At 28.0% G+C, this 27,235-nt stretch overlaps 1 protein-coding gene across 1 annotated transcript; it reads right to left on the bottom strand.

Moving 5' to 3' along the window:
• Positions 1–27,235, bottom strand: LOC111626050 (ras-related protein Rab-8A-like). The gene is made up of 6 exons (XM_023369331.1): positions 26,893–27,235; positions 21,467–21,527; positions 15,656–15,764; positions 3,863–3,952; positions 2,662–2,778; positions 1–2,152 (listed from the first exon to the last, which is right to left on the bottom strand). Exons 1-6 carry the CDS (start codon positions 27,014–27,016, stop codon positions 2,060–2,062), a joined length of 594 nt encoding a protein of 197 aa, XP_023225099.1. The 5' UTR covers positions 27,017–27,235; the 3' UTR covers positions 1–2,059.

The following is a 27,235-nucleotide window of genomic DNA, read 5'->3' as shown; positions in this document are numbered from 1 at the left end:
TTTTGGACATGATTTTGAATATTAGAAACTTAAATGGTTCACAAAAGTTAATATTTACAATGACAATCTAATGTTTCATCATCATCATTTTTTTTTTTTGAAAAATTATACAAATTCCAGTGTGGCAGGGTTTAGTATTTCTTTCTAAAATTAGATGCATAATATGATATAGAATAGAACCTTTAAAATCTTACCCTGCTTAATCCATTTGCTATCAAACTTCTTAATCTCAAATTACCACAAATGCCATCAAGAATTAATGTGTTTTTTTTTTCAATATAAAAACACCATTTTACAGAACGTGTGGTCCAAAGATGCTTAGGTTTGGCACTCCCGCAACTGTCATCCAAATTGACTTCCGGATAATTTGGACCAACAATTAGTTCCACGTAGTCTCATTCTGATTTTAAAGAGGTAATGCAAATTTTCACATTTCAAATGACTGACAAACAAAATTGTAAAATTCAATGTTGATATACAGTAGATATACATTTACATATATATATGATATTAAATTATCTAACAATAAGTAAACATTAAATATTAAAATAAATTTCATTTAAAATATAAAAAATATTTTTATACATATTACAATAGTTTTTACGATATAAACAAAACTCCAGCAAACAATGTAATTGTTTCTTAAGTTTATCCACAATCAAGGCAAGAAGTGATGTAAATACATACAAATCAAGGCAGAATTAATGTGTTTTAATTTTATGATATTCTTCACAGTGTAATCTTGCAGTGGCACAACAGTATAAGAACCACTAGAAACTGGTTAAAATATGGTCCAAAGACATAAAAGTCTGGTTTGTTTCTTATCAATACACTATTATAATTAATTTCATTCCAAATTTTAGAAAAATGGGATTTCAAATCAATGTAGAAAATTATGATTTCCAGATATGTTAATTTTTTTGCATTTACAAAGAGTAAAACATCAAATCTGCCCAATAGAAATATAGCTTATTTTTAAGAGTGATATTACAAATATATAATAAATGTGATACGGAATAAAAGGTTTTAACATCGATATTCTATTTCCGATAAAATATTTTATTCAACTGGAAAAAATTATATTTAAAACATTTAAAATTAATAGCATTTTATCATATATATAAACTATTTAAATATATATTTAATACTTGTTATGTGCAAATAAATTTTTACATAAATAATTATTTAACAATACTGTCACAAATCAATTCCCTTAATTATTGCATTCAGGATAAAATTATGCAAAAGACTTGTTCAAATTTACAATTTTTGGTTTTCATAAAAATTTAAATTTCAAAAATATAATATAGAGATCAGGATATTGACTATAAATTAAAAGTTATTAATGTATAATTTCTCTATTTCAGATTTGTATAAAAAGATTAATTTATGAATTTAAATCCAAAATGGAATTTGTTCTAATACAATAATACAATTCACTTAGTAGGCATTGTTTTTATATACATATTTAATCTATCACAGCAATAATAGGATACTTAGTAATGACAAAGATTAATGACATTTCAGATTTAATTAAAAAACTTTTTTGTTCTTACTGATACTTTTTAGGAGCCGTTGCATTTTGGAACTTGTAAAATTTATAAAACATCAGCTCTAGGACAATAGCTGATAAAAATCAGCAAATTACCAAAATTTTTCTTCTTTTCTAATACGATTTGTTAAAATCTATTATAAACAAACATTAAATAGAAAAAAGTCTTCACAATTACATATTATAATTCAAAAACAAACTTCCAAACAAAACAGATTTTGGTTTAATATAGCTAACTTATCAATTATTGCTTTTTGTCATACTATATATCAAATCAGAAATAAAAAATTATTTTTGCTTTGAAGTTTATCTGATATGCAGTTTTTCAGAAGTAAAATGGACAGTTCATATATATATCTTCAGAAAGAACTGCAAATGAGATGCCATTTTAAATTTTCTTTTGTGAGTATGTTTATAAAACAAACCACCACTTTTAACATTTTTCATAATATAGTGGCAAAAGTGTTTTTCGTAACTGTATAATAATAGATGGAGATTTTAAAATTATCATAGAATTCGACAGAACCAACGAGGTGTCTTCTTTGGTGGATCGATGGGTTTCAAGTGGCAACTTCCACTTTTTGGAGGATTGTTTGCTTCCTGTGTATGGAATTTAAATTTTTAAAATATATCAATTATACAATATACATTCTAATTCAAGTAATAAAACTTAACATTACATTTCTACATGAATTACTTTTATACAAAGCTTAAAACTTATCTTTTTCTCTCATCACGTAAGTACCACTATAACTGATAATTCATTACAAGGAAACTTATAACTAAATAATGGAACAATCAGTTTGAAGTTTCTTCAAAAATATAATCATCATTATAATTAAAATAAAAATCAGATTTGATACCATTCTTTAATTAAATAAGGTATAAGTAACATTGAAAATATGAGGTGAGAGAAAAAGAATAAGAATAAACTGATAATATATTTTAATAATTTTTTATAAAAGAATTATAAAATTATTTTTTTCTTTAAAATATTAAGCAGTAATTCAAAATAAATACAAGTAGATCTTGCATTACTTTTTGTTCTAACATCTTTTATTAACATTCAGAAAGTTATTTCTATATAAATATTGTTATTTAATACTCACTAATTTCTTTTCCATTTTTGCTTTAATATCTCTTGCTAAGACATAGAAAGCTTCTTCTACATTAATACTGGATTTTGCACTTGTTTCCATAAATTTTATTCCATATTCGATAGCCAACTGAGCAAAATATTTTAATATTAATTTTATATTTAACTTGATGAGGTGATGATAATTATAAGAGTATCTAATTTTCTAAATAAATCCTAACTCAACTAATGACAAAATTTATATAACACAGTGTTAATTTTTACTACAAATTCTATTTACATTTCAATTATTATTTTTATTATATATATCTTATTCATGGAATTTAAAACAATACATTCAGGACCATTCTATTAAATATGTTAGAAGATAACAAGCCACAGATCTATGAATAAGAAGAAATGATTGCTGTATTTGTTAACTTATACAATGGAGGTTGATCACTTTAAATAGCATTTCATACAAGTTATGATTTTTATATATCACATTAGTTCTGTCACCATGTTCTGTTTAGTTTATTCTTTAGATTACAGCTATATCTATCAAATGACTAAGTTTAAATATAATCAGTTTATCTGTAATATTTTATATGGAATAAGTGAAGGAGCAAAAAGTAAGCATCTTGTTTAATAGTTAAATTATTGAAATTATTGTATTTATATTACTGTATTCTATATCTTTTTTAAAATTTTGGTGACTAATTAGATAAAATATCAGAATTTTCTATAAGAATTAATACAATTTTGTTCACATGGGATCAAGATTAACATAACACAATTTTTAATAAAAATATTACTGCTCCTATAACCATTAACTATCAATTATTAATCTTAATATCATTTACATTGTTTCAAATTGTTTTTATATTTTAAGTATATCAAACATTGGTAATGTTTTTTATATTTTAATAACATTTAGATAACTTTTTTGAATCCAGAAATGCATTCATAAATTTTTTCATGTAAGAGTTAATGGTAATAGGAATTTCATTTTACTGAATATCATTTAATAAATTTTAAAATTATTTTTAAAGAAATGTTGCTATTCATATCCCACTTAAATTAAAAAATTATTATTATTCACTTAATGAAAAATAAATATTACAATTATGATAAAAATCAATATATAAGATTTTAATAATTTTTAATTAGGAAAAAAAATATTAAAAAAACTATTTTATGCTTTATTACATTCAGTTCTAATAGTAAATACTTACTTGTTCTCCTCTCTCTTTAGAAACCTGCCTGTATTCATTTCTATCACATTTATTACCCAAAATCATTTTCTCTACATCAGCAGAAGCATGCTTAAAATAATTAAAAATTTATATAAATAATTAAACTGAATTATATAAATCAAAATATGATACTTATTAATGAAAACACCATAATGCTTGTTGCATCACATCATGTGTCACATTCTGATGTGCCATATTGCATAGCAACATTTCACAGCATTGTTAAATTCAAATCAAAATTTATTTGAATTTAACAAGTACCTTTTTTTTTAGCAAAGTCATTCAGTTAATAACAAAAAAAAAGGCAGCACTAATAATTTTTTGTTGTTATTGTACAAAAAGCACAGTATTCAAAAATTCCTGATAAGATTTTTAAAAAAAATAACCAAAATGAATTTTCTTAAATCTTAGTCAAATACTTTTTTGTTAATTTAATTATGTTGAAGCACACTATTCAAAAATCAAAGCAAAATCTATTTCAAAATTAAACAAAATGAATTATAAAAAATTAGTTAAGTACTTTAATGGTTTCATGTAATAAAATTTAAACTGTTATTTAATTAGATAAGTAAAAGTAATTCTGTTTACCATACTTTTCTTAGAATAACAATTCACATGTAAAAATTGCAGACAAACTTAAATGATAACAATTCAATCTCAAAATTCAAATCTAAAGAAATGACAAAACTAATTTGGATTTCTGTATATTTATCAACACACCAAAATCACCTGCAAATTGTTTTGTCACAACTCGCTTTTAATACACTTAGCATAATTGCATTTTATTACCTTTTTTGAAAAAACACTGGAAACATAATATACCATATTCCTGCAGAATACAAACAAAATCATGTTATTTCTTATGTGAGATCCAGGGGGGGTTAATTACAATTAAGCCATAAAATTAAGAAAGTGGAAAAACCTGTTTTTCTAACACCTGGCATTTCTGTTGTCCTCTGGCACGATAGATGAAAGAAGATTCAATATCCTTACAATATCAACAGTCGTTAACGTTTTGAATAAGTTTTGCAAATAAATATGGTTATTAATGGTCCAAACATATGTTCATTAATGGAGAAAAACATCAAAATCGGCTAAATTATGAGATAAGAAGAGTCACAACACCTTGTTGATGACATCTAAGAACTTCAAATTTGTTTTCCTTATATGGCAAAAGGAGTTTTAACACCTGGCAAGAAAGTATCAACAATCCGACTGGGTCATCAAATTCTTATGGCCCCTCCCGGCCGTGAGGCATCTCGACCTCCAACCACCATAAATCAAGTCGTCTGAGTAAAGTCTCCCACGCTCAGGAAGGATAAAAAGGGCTCAAACCCACACATCAGGGTGGACACTCTCCAAGAAGCGACCAGCCCAGCTTCCATCTGTCCCAGCTCTTGTCCTCCCTACGAAGTCTGACGACAATCTGATACTATGAGAAGTCAATTGATCAGCTACCTACCAGAGGTAATATACTTAGTGAATTGTAAACTCTCTCTCTTGGTTGACTCAGAACCTAAGTTAGTTAGATTCAGTCTTTAAGAAAATAGGTACCTGTTAGAATTATCCATCTTGGCTCTAATTTAAACGGAACCAATGTTAACGATATGTAACCTTATTAAGTTTCATCTTCTGTAATCTTTTATGTTGCTTATATTAAGTGTTGTCAAGTTATCCAAATGGTTGTAGTATCTCGTGTATTGCCAACCTCACCACTCCTCCCACTCAAATTACAGAGCACCCTCCTATTTAAACATTTCGTTGAAAGAATATATCTGAATACTCGCAAGTTAGGATGTGCAGAAATACTATCCTAACTGCTGTCAAGACCTGGCGTCGAAGGGATTTTACAATCCTAATGACATCTAATAAAATAGCCATCCAGTGACAAAGTGAACAGCCTTTACCAAGCTGACATCAGAGAAAGGGTTAAGTCTCGCACCTCAACCCCTGGCTTCTCACACTTATATAAATTGAATATAGCGAACAAATACATTATTCCTCTCAACAGCATATCTAACATCAAATGTCAAACTACATTTCATTCCAACAGATAATGGATTATTTGTAATATAATTTTTTCTGTAAAAATTCAATGCTACTTTGAATTTCATTTGAAAAGCATAATGTGATTAGCTTTTGTCATTTCAAAGGCAATGTGACTTGTGATCCAATAAAACATATCACAATGTCAGAATATGACATGCAATGCATTATGTGGTGATTTAAGTAATAAGTATCCAAAAAAAGAATTAAACAAAGTTTTAATTATTATTAATCATCTCTTAATTTTAAAAGAATTTAAAGATATTTTCATTAAACAAATACAGTTATTGATACACAATACATAGCCATTTACTGAATTCAATTCAACTGATAAATATACATTCATTTTAGCACCTACTTTCTAGATAATAAGAATTTTTATAGTTTCTTTAAAGAGAGTTGATACTAGATAACGATTGCTAATTAAGTTATTTAATTTATTTGAAATTATGATTCATTATACTGGAAAAAAAATATTCTTTGTAAATGAAAACTTTTAAGAGAAATAGTTTAATATACCATCCAAAAGTAGATTTAACTACAGTTTTTCTTTTAGAAAAATAATCAAAGCCTTATCTATTTTTTTTTAATATAAGCATAATTAATTAACGAAAATTTAAAAAACTTACACTTTAAAACCTAGTTACTAATTTTGAAATTTTTAATTATTGTTAATTTGAAAGCAAAGCTATTTACAAATGTTCATTATTTTAATGATAAAAATTTTGAAGTTACATGTTTCTACATCTTCAAGTGAATAATGTACAAATTATAGAAACAAAATAAATATGATGCATTTAAACATCTTATTAAAATCTGTAAAAAAATATTTTTTCAAGAGATTTAAATCATATATACATCCAATTATATTGTGCATTTATTTGATTGTATTTATAAATTTAATTTTGCCATTATCAGCTTTCTCTGAATCTTCCAGAAGTTTTACAGTATCCATTCAAAACACTGTTATATAACTTATTATGTCAAAAACAAGCCAGATCTTAATCCATGTGATTTTTGGTTGCAGGAATATTTAAGTATAGTTTATTGAGGAAATGTTACAAATATGGCAGCCATGGAAGTCAATATTACACTGTGTGTGAGAAGCATCACAAAGGATCAAACTGTGGTCAGTCACTGAACAAACTGTTCATTGTTTTCATGTTTTATACCTTCAGGAGACCATATTATACACAGTAATAGCAATTCCTATTTGCACTGAAATCATTTAAGCAGTTAAGAAAAGAAGCCTTTCCTAATTTATATTTGCATTACTCTCACAACTGACCAAAAAATGTATGACAAAAATCTTGAATTTTCTTTCATCCACCATTCACAATACTATGTTAATTATCACACAAGAAACTAGAGTAGCTAAAACAGAACACCTTTATTCAACGTGTCTGCTGGATGAACAAAAGGTAAAAAGTAGGTCAGCGAGTAATGGTTACACAATAAATGAGAATCTGCTGCTACTCAAGCACCCCATCATGGTCAACATGGTAGTAAAACAGTTAAACCCATTAAAATACCATAAATTTAAATAATGAATGGAGATAGAGGATGTGTAGTTGGACATCATTCAGAGTAAAAGCTCTGCACGATGTCAACAAAACAAATTGATCAATTGATAAAGTGATTTTGGTCAATTGATGAGATACAACCAGTAGAAAATTTATAAATTATTTTATTTGCTTTATATCAAAGAAATGTCGATTGTATGTTTTGTTCTTTTATTATTTGTAAGATATATTAGGTTGTTCGGAAAGTACGGTTTTTTTTTTTTTACCACTAGATGGATTAGTCATATTTTTCCTGCCATTTTCATTCTAAACCATATTATAAAGAGGTAACGTTTGTAAGTTTGGATGTAGGGGATAATCTCCGAAACTACTCATCCAATTTCAAAAATTCTTTCACCAATATTTAGAATGGAACTTCAGGATGGACACAGGCTGTATATTATTCCGTTACACATTCATATAAATTAAAAGATATCATCTAGGGTTAAGGCTTTTACGTCCAACAGATGGCGCTATGCATACAATGATCTAAGTTTGCTTTTCTGTGAGGATGAACTAAATCATCTATCCTCTTCTATCTATCTATATAAATAAAAATGTAATGTTCGTTTGTTTCTACCGATTCCTTTGAAATTTTGACACAACGCTGCATTCGAATACGCACGTGTTTTTATATAATATATGTATCAAAATTCCTCCACTGGGGGGAGATGGACAGGATTAAGGCTTACTGTAAAAAACTCTGCTTCTATTTATACTATTTTAGATGCGGTTTTTTGTGTTTTTGATTGTGTTTTAATAGGGTATGTCAAGAGAATGTACACTAAGAAGAGATTTTTCGAAAAATCCCCCTCCCACGGGGAAGTGTTATACATTTATAATAGATACATTTTGAGCCATAACAACGCTTGGCTAATCATTATATATTTTGACAGCTAGCATTTTAAAGCTTATTTGTAAAAAATTTTGTTTGATTTTGTGCAATTGTTTATTTTTTGTGTCCCATCAAATATGGAAGATCGAAAGCAGCATTTCAGCATATTTGCTTTTTTATTACCAAAAAATCAAAATGCTGTTCAAGCAAGAAAAATATTGTGGTACATGTATGGAGATGATGTGTTGAGAGAAAGACAGTGCCAAAACTGGTTTACAAAATTTCGTTCTGGTAAATTTCAATATTGAAGATGCACCACATTCTGGATGGTCAGTTGAAACCAATGAAAACAAAATAAAGGTACTGATTGAAGCAAACTGCCAAATAACAACACATGAAATCGCTAAGAGATTAAATCTGTCAAATTGAACTGTTTATGATTACTTGAAACAAATTGGTTTCATTTCAAAGCTGGATATATGGGTTCCACATGTTCTTAAAGAGAGATGCTGTCTTTGGTGGGATTTTAAGAAAAAATTTTTTTTTTGGAGCTTTTACCAGACAATTTAACAATTGATTTGAAAGTGTACTGCCATCGAGTAAACAAATTGAGTAATATCATCAAACAGAAAAGGCAGCCAGAATTGATCAACAGGTGTAGTGTTTTACCACAATAATGTCAAATTTCGCACAAGTTTGGTAACTCATCAGAAACTGTTATAACTTAGATGGGATGTGCTATCACACCAACCATATTCCTAGATCAAGCACACTTGGATTATTACTTGTTCCAGTGTATACAAATTTTTTTTAACTGTAAGACATTTACTTGAAATGACAATGTCAAAAATCACTTGGATCAGTTTTTTGTAAACAACGATCAAAATTTTTATGAATGTGAAATCATGCTACTACCAGAAACAATGACAACAGGTATTTGACCAAAATGGTTGATATATAATTCAATAAAATATTTATTAATTATAAAAAACTTACTTTCCGAACAACCCAATATATTGTGTATTTTTGTACTTTTATTTTTAGCATGAGAGGGGTTAAGTAATTTATGAGAAAACATTCACCTTAAATGAACTGCTTGATAAAAGCATTTTTTTCTGAGCTTTTACTTGATGTAAGTTCTTTGTCTTGGATTAAAACAGAAAAGAATATTTTTAGCTTGGTTTTACACCATAAGCAATAAATAAGGTTATATCCATACTGTTATATATTATGAAAAAAAAAAAACACTGAAAATCAACATGTTTATTGAAAACAAAGATTTTAGAAAAAAACCCATCCTATGTCCCCAAATACCTTACCATAAAACTACCAGACTTAGGTTTCCTCCCAATCTAGTCTTTACTCAATAGGAAACTTTACTTACAACCCAGTTTATCTTTGAAAAAATCAGTTCATAGTCTCTATGATTTGGTGACTACTAAAATTAAGATCTTCAGAATCAAAGTTTCTTACACTACTTTTTCATATCACAAGCTCCAAATAATCATAAAAGAAAAAAATTCAGACATAAATAGCTTTAAATTTTAAACAGTTTCTGTAATAAGTTAAAAGATTTAGAACCAAAAGAATGAATGCTAGTCTTCACAAAAATCTATATTTCATTGGTGCACAAGAATAGTGACACAACTCAAAAAAATAAATCTTCCAGAACAGCCATTTAAAAGTTTGTTTCCTACAAGGCTTTGTCATGATCTTGGATTTTTAGAATTTTCAAATCGTTTTTGGAAATAAATATTAGTATTCGTTCTTCCACATAAAAATATGGGTAGTTTGCTATACATCTATACTAATATTATAAAGAGGTAATGTTTGTATGTAAGTTTGGATGTAGCAAATAATCTCCGAAACTACTCATCCAATTTCAAAAATTCTTTCACCAATATTTAGAATGGAACTTCAGGGTGGACATAGGCTATACATTATTCCGGTAAACATTCATATAAATTAAATTATATCATCTAGGGTTAAGGCTTTTATGTCCAACAGATGGCGATATGAGTACGACTCCCTAAGTTTGCTTTTCTGTGAGGCATTACGCTTTTCTGTGAAAATGAAGTAAAGCAGATCATCTTCTATCTATTTATATAAATAAAAATATAATGTTCGTTTGTTCCTACCGATTCCTTTGAAATTTTGACACAACTCTGCATTTGAATACGCACATGTTTTTATATAATGCACGTGTTGAAATCCCCCGAAAGATGGACGGGATTAAGGTTTACCGTAAAGAACTCTGCTTCTATTTATACTATTTTAGATGCGGGTTTTTGCGTTTTTGATTGCGTTTTAATAGGGTACGTCAAGAGAATGTACACTAAGAAGAAATTTTTCGATATTCCCCCGCAGGGGAGAGAGACAGGATTAAGGCTTACCGTGAAGAACTTAGCTTCTATTATACTATTTTAGATGCGGGTTTTTTCGTTTTTGATTGCGTTTTAATAAGGTTCGTGAAGAGAATGTACACTAAGAAGAAATTTTTCGAGAAATTCCCCCCCATGGGGGAAGTGTTATAAATTTATAATAGATACATTTTGAGCCACAACAACGCATGGCGGGGTCTGCTAGTTTCTGCAATAAACTTGAAATTGGAAATTTTTGAGTTGTGTCACTATTCTTGTGCACCAATGATTTGGAATTGGTTCAGAACCAACAAAATAAAATGGACAGTTGGACACCATGTTACATCAGATTATCTACTGTACTTGTCTTTGGTTTCTGCTGACAAAGAATGCTCTTTTTCAATTCACAAAAATTTCCTTTCAGATCACATGCAAAATTTCACTTTCAGTACCATAGAAAAATCTCATTATTCTAATAATTGTATTGCAGAATAATTCAGAAGGATTTTATAATTAAAATGATCTATTATAAACTAGTAATAATCAAAAAATACTTGTTGTTTAATTTTTACTGTATATTTTTGGTTAGAACGAGTATTTGTTTTCAGTTTATCTTGTTTGTACATCATTTCTTTACATAACACAGCTATATCCAAGTATCCCCCAACTATTTCCAAATTTTGTTCTCAATTTTTCCCCAACTAAACTAGATTTTAGTCCCAAATTCTCAGCCTTGGTCATCTTAAAATTGAAATATAAAATGTATTAATGGACAGTTTAATATTCTATATATTAAAAAAAATGACTCAAGAATCATACCTCTTACAACCCATAGTTTGAGAAAAATGCAAAAGGAAAGTATGATGTCATATCCAGTACACAAAAAAGTAAGCTTTAGTGGAAACACGAACTTTGGTATTTGCATATGACATTATGCTTAGATAGCAAGACACTCAAAAATTACTCTTGCACATATCAAGGCATGTACGCACACATTCATAGAATGGTTGATTGCACATGATCTTGATTGCTCATCTCCATGCTGTTTTCACTTTTCTGGACAACACAATACTGGATTGTGTGCAGTCAGTCATTCTACAGCATGCACATGCATGCCTTGATATGCATGGTGGCCATTTTGAATATCCTCCTATATAAGCATAATGTCATTTGCAAGTACTGATGTTTGTGTTTGCAATAAAGCTTATTTTCTGTGCACTGGATGTGACATCATATATTTACTTTTGCATTTTTCTCAAAAACTATGGGTTGTAAAGGTATGATTCTTGCGTCATTTTCTATATATTCCAAGTGAGGATTTTTGCTCTGCAGAGTTTATGTGGTCTTGATGGGACATCCTGTATTTAATATGTAGTGTACTCTTGCTAATCCAAACTAATTATTATACACGGGGATTGGATTCAACTGTTTGACTTAGTGGGTTGGATATAAGAAAAAATAAGTNATCTATCATTTAATGAAAAAAATATAACTAAAAATTAAATATTTTAAAGAATTCATCATCTTTAAACTTTAAAATGTCCAAAAAAGCACATGTTCTTTTATCATAATTATTTATCAATTTAAATAAATTGAAATATTTTTGAATTTTACTGCTTTCATTATTTTTTTTTAATAAACTGTAATATTATACAATAAGTTAGAAAAAAACTTAAGAATCAAGAGGTCACATATACAGTAAAACCCTGCTTAATGCTGATTCAATATAATATGGTCTGCTTGATGCCTAAAAAACACTCAAAATTTACGCTGATTCGAATTAACATGGTATTTCATTGATTTGTATAATACGATTATTCCCAAACATGAACCAATCAGCAAATGGTGGCAATTCATCATAGTGCTGTACTTCCCCCTTAAATCCATGTTTGTTTTGTGCAATTTTGGAAAAAATATAACATCATGGATGCCATAGGAAATAGCGACTTGGTTTGGCAAGAATTAACTGATAAATGCATGAACAGAGTGTGGAAGAAGTTATGGCTGAAGGTATCCAAGAATTCTCATCGAGAAGAGCCTATTGTTGTATTGTTAGGTTGACAAAATTGTCAACTTAATCAATACAGGAGATGTAGACAAGCAGGATATTGGGGAGTTACTGCAGGTTTCTGGTAAGAGCCTTAACAATGATAATTTCAAGAACTGGCAGAACAAGGAATTCATGTAGAACTTGAAAATAGAGATTCTGAAAATGAAGAACCCAAAGAACTTGCTACAGATTTAGTAAAAGTTTGGTAATGATAACTGAAATCATTGATCAAATTGTAGCAAATGACCTAGATTTTGAAAGGAGTGCAAAAGCAAAACAAGGCATTTTGGATGCGATCTTCTGCTACCGACATTTGCTTAAGGAGAGAAAAATGTGACAAATGAAACTTCACAACTTACTTTTTTTTTTTTTTAATAAAGTATTTCAGAAAAGTCAGGACCTTCGTCAAAAAATGAACTAATTAATATATTATTATACATTTCTGTGTGTTATTTCACATATATTATTATACACATTAATATAAAAATAACTTAAAGTAAAATTTTTTTTTTCTGTAGCGTGTTCCCTTATCCCTATTTACTCTATGTTAAAATGGTCTCATTTAACGTTGCTTCGCTTAGCGCTTTTTCATATAGGAACGCATCCCCCGCATTAAGTGGGTCATACTGTACATGAAAAATTTCAAATATATATACTATAATTCTTGATTCTTATGTTTCTTAAACATGTCACTAAGTTATCAAAATTACAAGAAATCATCCAATTGCTTTAATTGTTTACAATTAATCATGTATGTATTCTGATGTATAAATATATTTAAATACAGAATAATACAATATTCAACTCAAGTGTTATAGACCTATCATCTTTACTATTGTCATGTATTATTTCCACATATTAGTAAGAAAGATGTCTAATTTTATCAATTTTTAATTCCACTGCTTAATAAATACATGGATCAATTCTGAAATTCTGAATTGTAAATGAACTTATTAATTCTATCCACTTTATATTATTCTTATTTGTTACTAACAGATTCATTCAAAAATGCTTTTACTGTTATTTTTCACAATAAATAGTTGAAAAAAATTAATATCCAAAAATAACTTGCAATTAATTACGGAAACCAAAGTATTTATTATACAAATATTGGTTGGAATTATGATACATAAAACTTTCAAAATAGAACATAAAACTAATTTAAATTCTAATTGGAGGGGGGTAATGATGGACTACATTAGTCCAAAAATGTTTGTTATAATAAATACTTTGTATCCTTAACTTGCTTTACTTTAATTAAAAAACTTTACTTTTAAATTAAAAAAATCTTTTTGGAAGATATGACTTACTTTACAATTTTCATGTTTGAAAATTAATTTCATAATGAAATTAAATATCTAATCACCAGAATTTTTGCAAGTGAAGTGAAGATCGGATAGAGATGCAGACAGTATAACTGGTAATGCATCTGTGCAATATGCAGATGATAGTTTAAAGTTTCACTCCTGATTGATCTTTTCTTTCAGAAACTTTAAATCTACTTTTAATTAATAAATTTAATACAAATGACAGCCTAACTGTATCTTTAGATCAGGGGTGTCCAACCTTTTTGTTTCTCTGGGCCGCACTGGAAGAAGTCAAGGAGTTTTGGGCCACAAGTATATATAATATATAGGCCTACTTGTAGCTCAATATACAAGTATATTTAAGGATTAACATGTCTAGATTATAATAATAAGTATTAAAACTTTATCAAGAAACAGAATATTTAACAAAATTACTTCTACAGACACTTTCAATTTTTACTTAGAAATAGATAAATTTATTTATTTGATAAAACGCAAATATTTGGTTTATTTGAGTCTCTGATTAATAAAAAGCGACGAAACACCATTTTAAAGTGCATTTTTATTCAACTAATATATTTATAAATGATATGTAGCCCCAAAAGTAGCCAAAGCGCCAAATGATATTTTTTTACGTTAAACTAAAAAAAGTAGCCACATTTGGCGCAATGTAGCCAAATCTTGCAACGCTGGAAGGAATACTAAATAAAGCTGGAGTTTTGACTCAAAGGATTATAGAGCCAAATTCGGAAAAAGAAGAGAAAGGACAAAAGATAAAGAAGTGAGAAAGGTTGGAAAATTAAGACTCAATATTTGTCTAACAGAAGAACTATTTAACCTTTCTGACAACTTTTTATCTTTTGTCCTTTCTCTCCTTTCACCAAATTTGGGTCTATAATCCTTTGAGTCACAACTCCAGCTTTATTTAGTAATCCTTCCTCATTCACACATCTCCAAGTACATGAAAATATTTCATTTCCACTCAACTAAAATATGAATAAAGGTTTATGGCTTTGTGAAACTTCTTTTCTGAGTTTATGCCGTTGAAATAAATAAATAATAAAATTAAAACATTTGTCGGTTTGTTTACACCTTTATTGGGCCGCATTGAAACTTGCCTTGGGCCGCATGCGGCCCGCCTGCTTTAGATCAAATTCATCTCAGTTCACACTAGCCAAAAATATAACTCAAAATATTTAGTGGTTAGATATTTGTATATTAATATTGGAATGGGTAACTTTTACATATATTGATTTTATTTATAAATATTAATAAGTAACAGAATTATTTAAATTATTCATATTCAATTTCACAAAAACTCAAATAGGTTTGTGAAATAATAATTTAATACTTATATTTCAGAATAATTGATATTATAATAATTGTACATGTAAAAACTTCAAGAAAACTGAATAACTGTTCAATATTTTATCTCACTAAATATATCTAAATAAATAAATAGATACTAATAGCTAGTAAGATTAAACAACAAATTGTATTAAGTAACACATACTTAGTTCTTAAAATTTGATTCAATCTTGCTTACTTTCAACTATTCTTGTTTGACAATTCTTATAAATTAGATTTTCAAATTTTTAGATCAAATATATTAATTACTATAACTTATGGTACCAATATATAATTCACAATAATAAATTACCATAGCTCCTCTGTAATATGCAGTAGTAATTGTTCGAAATCTTTCTTGACCTGCAGTATCCCTGTAAAAATAAAAATAAGCAAATATTAAATCATCAAATCTATATATTAAAATAAATACAGGTATCCCTTATACAACATGGTTTGTAAACTGGGGATATATCCTGTACAACACGAATTCCAGTTTCAATCTAACACAGCTTTGAAAATCCTCCGTACAAACTTTCACAATTTTTAGGTGAAAACTCCCTTATTTGACTTTTTTTTATTCAAGCAAGCATGCATGTTGTCTCAAATTTGCCCATGAATTTTAGAATGTTGGAATTTTTAATTTGTTTTGTGCCTTTTGTTAAGTTTAATGAAAACTGATAGCAGAATTTTAATATACCAATTCCTATTGAAGCATGCACAATTTTTTTTGCTCCAATAAAACAAGAATTGATTTGTTTATAGTTTATCAAAAATTAGAGTAATATTAAATCATAAGAATACTTCAAAGAATACATAAAAACATTTGAATTAAAAAAAGTTATTGTTTTTGTGCAGAATATTTCAAGAATCAATCACAAACAACAAAATCAAATTTTCTGTTAAATATTACCATACTTTTAATCACATTTTTAACAGAACCCAATATAGAAGAAATGAAAAAAAAATCATTAAACAAATATGCACAAAACATTTGTTTAATTGTGTCATAAATTTCCTAATAAATAGAAAGACAAAAACATATTTCAAAATTATACAAGACTAGCTGCTACCCGCGACTTTGTCCGCAGAGGTTTTGCAAGCAAACCCATTTACATTCAATATTTCGATAACTATAGTAATTGTTAGGTCTATATAACACCTACCGCTGAAGAGAATTGCCGAGAATCACCAAACAAACTATTTTCAATTTGATCAATTTTCTGGAGCGTTTACAATCGTTCTATAATCAAACAAATATGCAATAACAAATTCGAATTTAAAACTGTTCGAATTTTTAAAATCGAAATAGATAAAAATATTTATAACAATGTCTGAAATGTTATCAATTTAATACACTTTAGTATTCAATGAAGACTAAATATAGTTGAAAACAAAAAAAATCACATCTAAAATAGTACAGTAGAAGCCGTTCTTCCATTTAAGACTTAATCCTCTCCCTCTCCCCCCCGTGGGGGAATTTAGAAAAATCCCTTCTTAGTGTACATTGCCATGGCGTACCCTACTAAAACGCAGATAAAAACAAAAAATCGCATCTAAAATAGTACAGTAGAAGCCGTTCTTCCGGTTAAGCCTTAATGCTCTCCCTCACCCCCCGCGGGGGAATTTCTAAAAATCCCTTCTTAGTGTGCGTTTTCATGACGAACCCTAACTGTGTACCAAATTTCTGCTCTTTAGGTCCAGCGGTTTGCTCTGGGCGATGATGAATCAGTGAGTCATTCAGTCAGTCAGTCAGGACAAGCAATTTTATATATATAGATAACTTCACTGAAGTTTAGACCACTTCATAAATAAATTAGAGAATTATTTTTATCAGCATGTCGGAAAAGATACAAAAAGTGTATTTGATGATAATTCCATCTTGAATTTTCAAAACAGTGAAACCTTGATTAAATAATAAAACTGTTTTAGTGAACAGAGTTCAAAAAAGAAATAAATCCTTTAAACAACACTATGCAAAATTTAAGTAATAAAATAAAACATAATAATGAATAAAAAAATTAGAATCACATCTTAAAAACCAAATTAATTTCTTCAAAAAGTTCCAAACTTCTTACAATGCCTGGGAAGAGTTCTTGACCAATTATCTAAATTTAGACATAGTAGTAGTTAAAAAAAGCCTCAAAAATTGCAACTCTAATCATAAGAACTAGTTTAGACCTTTAATTAGTTTTGATTGTACAAAGTATTGTACAATCAGGGAGAAAATTGATAAAAACCTTTTTCAGATTTCTCTGTAAACAATACAAATGTGCAGATAGTGTAATTGGCAACAATCTGCATGGTAAATAGAAGTTGCGGGTTTGAGTCTAATTCAGGCCAATTCTTTTCAAGAAATTCTAAGTTAAAATTAATTTATTATAATTATTAAAATTATCACAAGATAACTGCTTAATTACCCACCTACCACTAGACAAATTGCTTCTTATTTAATTATTAACTTAAACCTAATCATAGCCAAATAATTCAGCAGATTGTCTAACCTTAATCAACCTTGTGAAAAGTATTAGTCAAATTCAGAAAACTTTAGCACAATCCTATTTTCTCAAGATAGAGATTCTCTTTGTACTCAGAACATTGTATTATAACATTAAAAGCCCTTCTTAACTATGCTGCTACAGAAAGCAATGAAACTATAAAATTTTAAAAAATGAAAGAATTTTAAAAAGTAACTCCAATTCCTGTCTTTCAATAGCTGATGATGGCTCCAAGAAAGCCAAAAACATTTTAAGAATAAAATATTTTTGAAGATCACTGAAATTCATAATTGCAGAGACTGATGAGACTGAGTCAGAGTCATGTATTTTTGGGTTTTACCTAATCAGCTTTTATGTTTATCTGTGTACAGTATATCTGTAACCTCCAAATGAACTGTTCATTGTCAACTTGCATAAGGCTTCTTTTCCCTACTCATATAATTTAGACAATTCATTATGTTCACATTAGCACATGCCAAATACAATATTTTCAGCTGCATTCATCAAGCAGTATACTTATGTATTATTAATATGTTTATGATACAATGTTTAAAGAAGTTTGAAGATAAAATCAGTAATGATAATTTTAAAAAATTCCCTTTAATATGACTCATAGTAAAAGAAAAGAATATCTTGGTTTTGGGTCTGGGGTTTGGGTCAAAATCCTGAATGCCATAATACTGAAAGATTAATCCTAAAATGCCTAAAACCTCAATTCCTAATAATAAATTTGTGGTCTGTATATGAATGCTTGCAGAATGGATTTCCACATACCCAAAACAACATTAAAGCATGACATGTAAGATGGGAAAATTTAGTATAGAATGCTCACTTTTGTGTATATCGAATCATTGAAGAATTTCAAAAAGTGCAATGCCATGTAGAAAATGAATATGAGCATATTCTTCAAAGAAAATCATGCCCTAAAAAGTAAAAAGCAAAACAAGACTTCAAAATATAGTTAATGATTGTGAAAGTTTGCCCTCTCTTATGGACTATCTCTGTCCAATTTCCCATAATCTTTCCATTAAAATGCTTTTTCATGTCTTGATATTTTTATTTTCTTCCCCACTATTTAAAATTTTCAGCATTGATTTTTTTTTATAATTTTTAATTCTACATATCTGATTTTAGCTACTATGTATTAATATAATACTACAATATGTATGCACTGTGTTTTAAGCACAGTGCATATATATTGTCCATTACTGTTATTAAATATTTTACTGTATTAAAGGAGCTATGAAGTGTTCTCACATGTTTGTGTTTCTCTCAAATAAAAAAATTTTGTTTAAAAAGACATTTATTTACATTTTTATAGATTTATTATTATTTCTCCCAGGTTTATATTTGAGATTTTAATCTTTTAGAAATTTGATTTTTGAGGATTTCAATCTTTCAGAATTTTGATCATTTGGCATTACGATCACCACTGATTTCAATAACTAATAGCAGTATAAGAACTTTTTCACAGATCTTAATGCCATAGAAATCACTGTTTAGATCTAAGAAAACAAAATGCCATTTCACATGAAACAATCCAATAGCTAAACAAGTTTTTTGAAATTTATAAAAGCTATCAAAATTTACACAAAATTAGAGTATATCACTTTAAAAGAAATGGTGAAGTTGCTCTGATAAAACTTTAATTTTCTAATCTTTTTCATTTCCTTTGTACCATAACAAACTATAATCTGTATTTTACAGAGTGATTCAGCTAAGCATGTACGAATTTCTGGAATCATATAGTAATGCAGGATTGGAAATATCATTTTCATGTACTAGTGTATGGCAAGGATGAGAAATGAAATGGCATCACATAAGAGAATGAAATGCTTTTTATTACTCACAAAACATTTGTGAAATGTATTGAGGTTACAGATGTTCAAAGTTGCAGCAATTGACTATAACACGTGCTTGAGATTGTTGGCACATGGAATCAATGTATATTTTGGAAAATTCCTGGCATGTCTCAGACTTCTGAAGTAGCTACAGAGATGCATGCTACAAAATCATCACAACTTTCAACATAGATGTCATATCTATTCCTTTGATGTAACTCCCAAAAGAAGTAATCAAGAGATGTTAAGTCTGGCAATCTTGTAGGCCAATGAATGGTATCTTAAAAGGTGGTATCTTAAAACAACAGAATAACGCCATCTAATGCATAAAAATGGCATTTCTGACCCTGCATTGCTATATGATTCTGATCTATCTTTGTGCAACCTACACCGCCCAAAAGTTTGTACACACTTAGCTAAATCAACCTAAATATCAAATGAAACTAAGCATATTATCTTCAATACAAAATTCAGACAGAAATCTAAGCATCTTATCTCTTTTTTAAGAAAAAAGGAGATAACATGCTTAGATAGAAATGGAGAGAGGAGATAAGATGTTCTTAACATTCCAAGAAGAAATGGAATTTCACCCTTTAAAATTCTTCATTGATAAATGCTCCATCTTATTTTAAACATGAAAACAAGAAGTTATTTTAAACTTTATTCAATGGTTGATTACAATCAATATGAAGAGCAGATTAATTTAAGACATCATTTACATAATTATTTGTAAGAAAACAGTTACCATAATGATTATGGATCAATTTCTCTTATTTTCCACAACCAGAAAGCTAACAATTTGCTTGCTTTTAAATTAAAAATATGGTTTCAATCAAACTGTTATAAATCTTTCACAATTTGCTATTCTGTCAGGTAGGAGTACATTTTGAACATTTTTCTAGCATTAAATTCTTTAATTCCATCTCAAATTTTTCACAAAATTTAAAACTTTAGACCATGCTTCATGATTATAACAAGATCTTTTGGACTTTTTTGTTCTCAAAAATTGAGTACACATTAGAATCAGGCACAAAGTCAACTTAATGCAGTCTTGTTCATGTCATTTGATCTTCACTCTGCTCAGCAATTCCACCCACAATTCAGAGTTAAGCATTTTTACCCCACTTATAAATATTGCAAGTTGTATTCATATTACATTTGGTTTCACTAAACATTTTATTTTGCAGTTTTTATGAGTGTTGGAAAAAAGGTCAAATTCCCATTCTACTCTCTCACAAAACCACCTTTCTTGTGATGTTTTACCAACTAAAAACATTTTTTCATATAAAATAATTTTTTCCTTTAAAACAAATTTTAGTCAAGACTTCACACAAGATTAAGAATATTGCTGGTCAGATAAAATCAATCATGTATGTTTTCTAGAAAGTTATTTTCTCAAATATGAACAAAATTAAAGTATTTTTCTGTTAAATATGTTTTTACTTTTACAATTATTTTTTTTGTATTATCCTGATTTTATAAAACTTTATCAAAAATTAATGAAATAGAAAACTTAATTTTAATTCATAAAAAAAGTTTCATTGTTAATCATCTTCAAGAACAAAAAAAAAACCTCCTCAAATCTTAAAAATCAAACAGGAAGAATTCACAACCATTACTGATAATTTGAAAATTTCGAAAGAATAAATCAAAAAAACATTTAAGAAATTTTCTTCAAACAGAAAAAGATAGATTACAATTCTTTATTTTCAAAAGACTGTAAAATATACAACTTACCATATTTGAAGTTTGATCTTTTTCCCATCTAAATCAATGGTCCTAATTTTGAAATCTATACCTAAATAGAAAATTTTTACATTAGTTACTTTAATTTGTAAAAATTACTGTATAATAAATTTTTACTACAAATACTTTCAAATTTAGAAGTGTAACTTTTTAATCAAACTGTTAGTTGCTATTTTAATCATTTATTGTAGGTCATTTGAGTTACATAAATCACAAATTTATGACAAGTTGATGTCATTCTATCTCATAAAAGTAACTTCTCCTGATGTATCATATCTGTAGTCATAAAATCTACATTCTTTTTTGTCATTGTTTTACATTGTTTCAGAGAACAATCCTGAACCCTGTTTCTTCAAACTGTCCTAATGGTAAAAAAATTATTAGGTGCACCATCAGGTATTAGATGAAGATGTAAAAATAGACTAAATTGCAATCCAGAGCCAGGGTCATACTTCCTAAACCAAGGTTTTTTTTTTCTATCCTGTTAAGCAGCTGATTTCCGGTGTAAATATCAAAAGCAACAATGAAATCATCTCTTAGGGACCAAAATCCATGCTTTATATCTGAAAGCATATGGGTTTACCCTATATAAACATCTTTGGTACAGGTTGTCCTCTGTATAAATTATACTAAGATTATGACAAAACATTCAAAATTCTTGAAACTTTTTATTCAGCAGTTCTACATAAAGCCTAACAACACATCTTTGCTTATTGATTTAGCTACTTATCAGCAAAAAGTATGTTTTTCTTCAAGTTCTTGTTGTGAGAGTGATTGTTGAGGCAAATTTAAATCCCTATTGGGACAATTGAATCACCATTGCAAATACAAAAAATACTCCTCTCTTGTATATGTTAGTACTTACATCAAAATATTCTTCCCATGGGATAATAAACTGGTAGAAAATAACTTCTCAAAACAAACATTCAAACATCCTGTATATAATTCAAACTATAACTGTATATAATAAAATAATCATAACATCATAACAGAATTAGTGACGTCAGAATACCATATCTCATATTCAATAATTTAATTTGCAACTTTTAAATATTCAGTCAGCCATAAAAAATAATTAAAACTTATCTTGAGAATCATATACTCTTGTTAGAGTTCAATTTTAATAAATTTCCAAGAATAATTTTTCTCCAAAACAGCTTTCATTTTACCATTGCAGAAATGCAACATCAGCAAAAAATGGTTTACTCTATTCTGGACTTAACTCAATGTCAAATATTTTAGTTCTGCTTGATCTCAAGATAAACATGCCTATTATCTGTGAACATTCATTGTTTTAGCATAATATAAATTGTTTATTTGGAATTGTTTGAAAAATGAATTAGGACTAATAACTGATGTTCCTAACCTCGGCTATGAAAATTCTAATGTCAATACAAATAGAAGATTCCTTGCAAGCATTGAAATATTTTCAGAAATTATGGTATTGATTTGCAATTTAAGGTCATTCTAGAGGCTATTTCAAGTGGCAACAGAGATTAATAAATTTTCAACATACACAATGAAATAACAAAAATGTATGTGGAAGTGCATTCATGATACACTATTTCTCCCAAAGTACAGAAGATTATATCCAACTGTTATGAAACATGCCCTGTTGACTATCACAAGTGTCAGAGGCAAAAACAAATACTTCTGTTGATATTGGTAAAGTTTTGCTATAAAATTCTCTCAAGAAAGTTGCAATGTAGAAAAAATTAATCAGTTGCTTCTTACTTCAGATAATTTTGTAACAAGCACGAGACCTAAGCCAAAGAAATGAACAAAACCATTTACTAAAGAAATTTTAGACATGTTACTTTCTAACAAAAATGAAGAAAGAACTAGCAAGCTTCAGCAAATAAATAAAGTAGCTGCATATGAAGTTAGAGTTTGAAGAAGCAAATGATCCCTCAGATGATGATGATGGTTGGGATTTATCATCTGAATAGAATCATTTTTAATTTGTAAATATACTATTATATTAAATATGCTATTTTATAATTCATGTTTAATTGTTTAATTTCATAAGAAGCTGTTCTAAAAAATTTTTTTTATAGGTTAACATTTCTAGGAACTTTTAAAATAGCTAAAATTATTTTTTTGGCTTTTTCTAAGTTTTTGGGTCAATTAGGTTACCTGACTAGAAGTTGTATAAAACAGGGATGGTGAACCTTTTTCTGTTCGAGTGCCATATTGTAAGCATACTTAGCTTTAAATATGTTTATGCATGCCAATGTTTCAGACTTCGAATAACGATATTTAAAGAAATTAAACGAATACGCTTTAATTAGAATAAATGTAAAAAAGCTGATTGAAAAAAGGATGATCAGGTGATAAACTAAAAAGATGATTGAAAAAGACAGAAATCATATGATACATTACGTGCCAAATGATTTCTCCTTACATGCCACTTTGGGCACACATGCCATAGGTTCGCCACCCCTGGTATATAAGAACAAGTGGAAGATTTGAATATTTCATTTCATTCACACTGATCATTGTTGTATGAATTAGGATATTACAGAGTACTGGCAATAATGTCTTCTTTATTTTGTCTGTAGTACATGTTGAAGGTCTTCCTGGCCTTGGATCATCTTCAATATTTGGCCATTTTAAATATCCTATACCTTCATATGAGACCTTCATATACCTTTACATACCTTCAGATGAGACATGATATAATATCCAAAAGCTGTTTCAGCATTTGAAATGTTTCTATACTGCTTTTTCCTAGTTTCTAACAAAATTTAATGCAGGTTCTTTGTGCTTTGTCATACATTTTAAACCGATAAGTATAAAAATCATGCAGTTATTAATCAGCTGTTATTTGAATACTAAGGAAAAAATTTCTTCAAAACTGGCAGTTTACAGAGGAAGTTGACAGTTTTTCTTCTCATAGCAAAGATTCTGATGTTAATTCTAACATCCTATGTGACCCTGTGAACTTTTTGTCAAACCTTGCATATTTGGTGACAAAAAAAAATTCTGTGAAAATCCATACATGTGCAGCAGTGTTCAGTGCTTTTCTAAAGAAAAAGGGACTGAGTCATGCATATGGTATCACAATTTATTTGTAAATAATTTTCTGAACTGGTAATTTTTTAGAAATATTTATTCTGCATTGATAAGGGTCATAAATAAATTTGAATGGATACTACTGGTTAAGGTCATAACTTTGAATGGAGAATGAATGGCATAAAAAATAGCTTTATAGAATAGTTTCAATGAATTTAAGTAACATATTATGTGAACAGAAATAGATGAAATCAACAAATCTTACCAGCCCAGACTTCTTTTTGTGGGATGTAGGAATGAGTGTATCATAAACCACACGATTGTTGTATTAGAGGATTACAAGGAGTGAGATCTAAAACATTTATGATGAAAAACTGACATGTTATCAACAGCATGCAGTAGCATATAGCTTGACAGAAGGTGGCAACCATTTCCAATATTTGTGGTGATGTGTTCAACATAAATGGAAGGTATGTTTCCTTCAAAATCCATTCATTTAAGATTTATAATAATAAATTTGGGTTTGAGTCTATATGAAATCACTCTGTACTATAAATGCTACAATATAAATGTGCAATTTATAAAAAAAAGTTATTAATATTAAATACTGTTTTATGGTTACCGATACATTTTTCATAAAACATAACTTTATTTTTAGGTTGCCATATATGCATAATGGCAGTAATTGTTTTAGAAATAGAGCACTGATTTTACTAATTAAGTTCAATAACTTGTCAAAGAAAACAATCAAATTTTTCAAATATAAAAACAACATAGGTAATATAATGAATTGGGAAAAAATAACTCAAGCTCTATTAACAGATGATTAGAATTTCTATAATAGTTTGGTCAAAAATTAAAATTTGGTCTTTATAGTTATCCAAATTAAAGCATCTGAGAATCATTTTGTCATTAAAGGTTAAACTTAATAGTATGTTTTATTATTCAACTGTCATTCAACCAAAAATATGAGAACAACAGTCACAATGAAGGTTACAGCTGAAAAGCAAACACAACAAACTTTTAGGAAATGGTTAATTTCTTTCATGCATAACAAAACAATGAAATTGTTATTGCACCATTAAGTATAGAGTATAACAATTGTTAATAAAAATTCAGCATTAATTTGTTTATTGATCAGAAACAAAGGAATTAGAACATCATTCAGATTTAATGATTAATATATACATAATTTTATTTATTGTTCAAATCTAATATCAATTTTAATATTTAAATATATAGAACACCACTTAATATAGAACACTAATTGATATATTGAAGTTTTTGGAATAAACCAAAGAAAAACAGGAAACATTCCACATTTAACAAGCTTATGACTGTTTTTAATAGAAACAAACAGATTTATTTCAAAGTATTCATTGCTTAATTCTCAGTAAACAAAAAATTATAAAATTCAAAAATCTTTTTACAAGATATTTTAGGAATGTTAGTTTTTATGAACAATTTTCAATCAATTTTTAAAATAATTTATTATACCTGGTTATTGTAATAATTTTTGCTACATTAAAAACTAATTTCTGTTCTATTATAATTATAATTACAAAGTAACAAAATCATCATGCCATTTAATACTTTTTAAAATGTTTTTTCTGTCACAACTGGATGCATAGACAGACACTAGGCATTTTTGACAAATCTTTATTCAGGAAAGATTCATCTTTATTGATGTCAAAAATGCCCAGTGCCTGTCTATGCACCTAGTTGTGACAGAAAAAAACAAATAAAAGATGACACAGTTTCAGAATAAGCAACTTTTTAAAATACTAAACACTACAAAAACAATTAACTTTCTACTTTTTAAACTTAATCACTTTAACTGAATAAAATTCAAAATTTCACAATGTCGTTAAAAATTTCATAATTGATAAATGAAATATCAATTAAATTAAAAATACTTTTTACTACAGCTTTTATTTTAAATTTGTTTATCAATACATTAAAAAAACATCAATTGACAATGCATATATATCCTGTTACAAAACCCTTAATTCTATTATTAATAAATTATTATAATGTGAAAGAACATTAATTGATTTTAAAAATTTTAAATAGATAAAACATTCCAATAAAAGAATATGTTTCAAATTAAACCACATAAAACAAAATTTCCTATAATAAAACGAAGGGCAACATTATATTGATTTTTGTGGGAACATTTTTCAAATGTTCCCACACATAATTCACTGAAATTAATTTCATTTTTCCATTTACATAACAAAACTCTACCTTATTTACCCGAATAAATACTTTACAATGGTAAAATTTATAAAAGTTTAATAAAAAGTCAATACTTATAATTGCTTCTTCGGTATTTAAATTGTTTATCAGTCTGTAGCCTTACAGAGTTAGGTTTATAGGGGAAAAAAAAGTTATTTATTTACCTATAGTGGATATAAACGTGGCATTGAAAGCATCCTCGGAGAATCTGAATAATATACAAGTTTTTCCAACTCCCGAATCGCCGATTAATAACAATTTAAACAAATAATCATACGTCTTAGCCATTTTCTTTCCAAGACCAACCCTTCACTCAGACTACATCACTTCCGTCCACCTAACCTACACCTCAATTTCTTTATCTGATATTTTTTTTACTAGTAAAATTATCTCTCTTATCTTAAGTACTTCTTAATATATTTTTAAAACTATATTGTAATAAAGATTAACGATAATTAAATTAATATTTACTTAAGAATTTTTTTTAATGGGGTGTATTATTTACGT

This window comes from Centruroides sculpturatus, unplaced genomic scaffold, assembly GCF_000671375.1.
Source record: "Centruroides sculpturatus isolate CEXI.00-Female unplaced genomic scaffold, Cexi_2.0 scaffold22, whole genome shotgun sequence".
Lineage (NCBI taxonomy): Eukaryota > Metazoa > Arthropoda > Arachnida > Scorpiones > Buthidae > Centruroides > Centruroides sculpturatus.
This window is presented reverse-complemented; position numbering and strand designations above follow the sequence as displayed.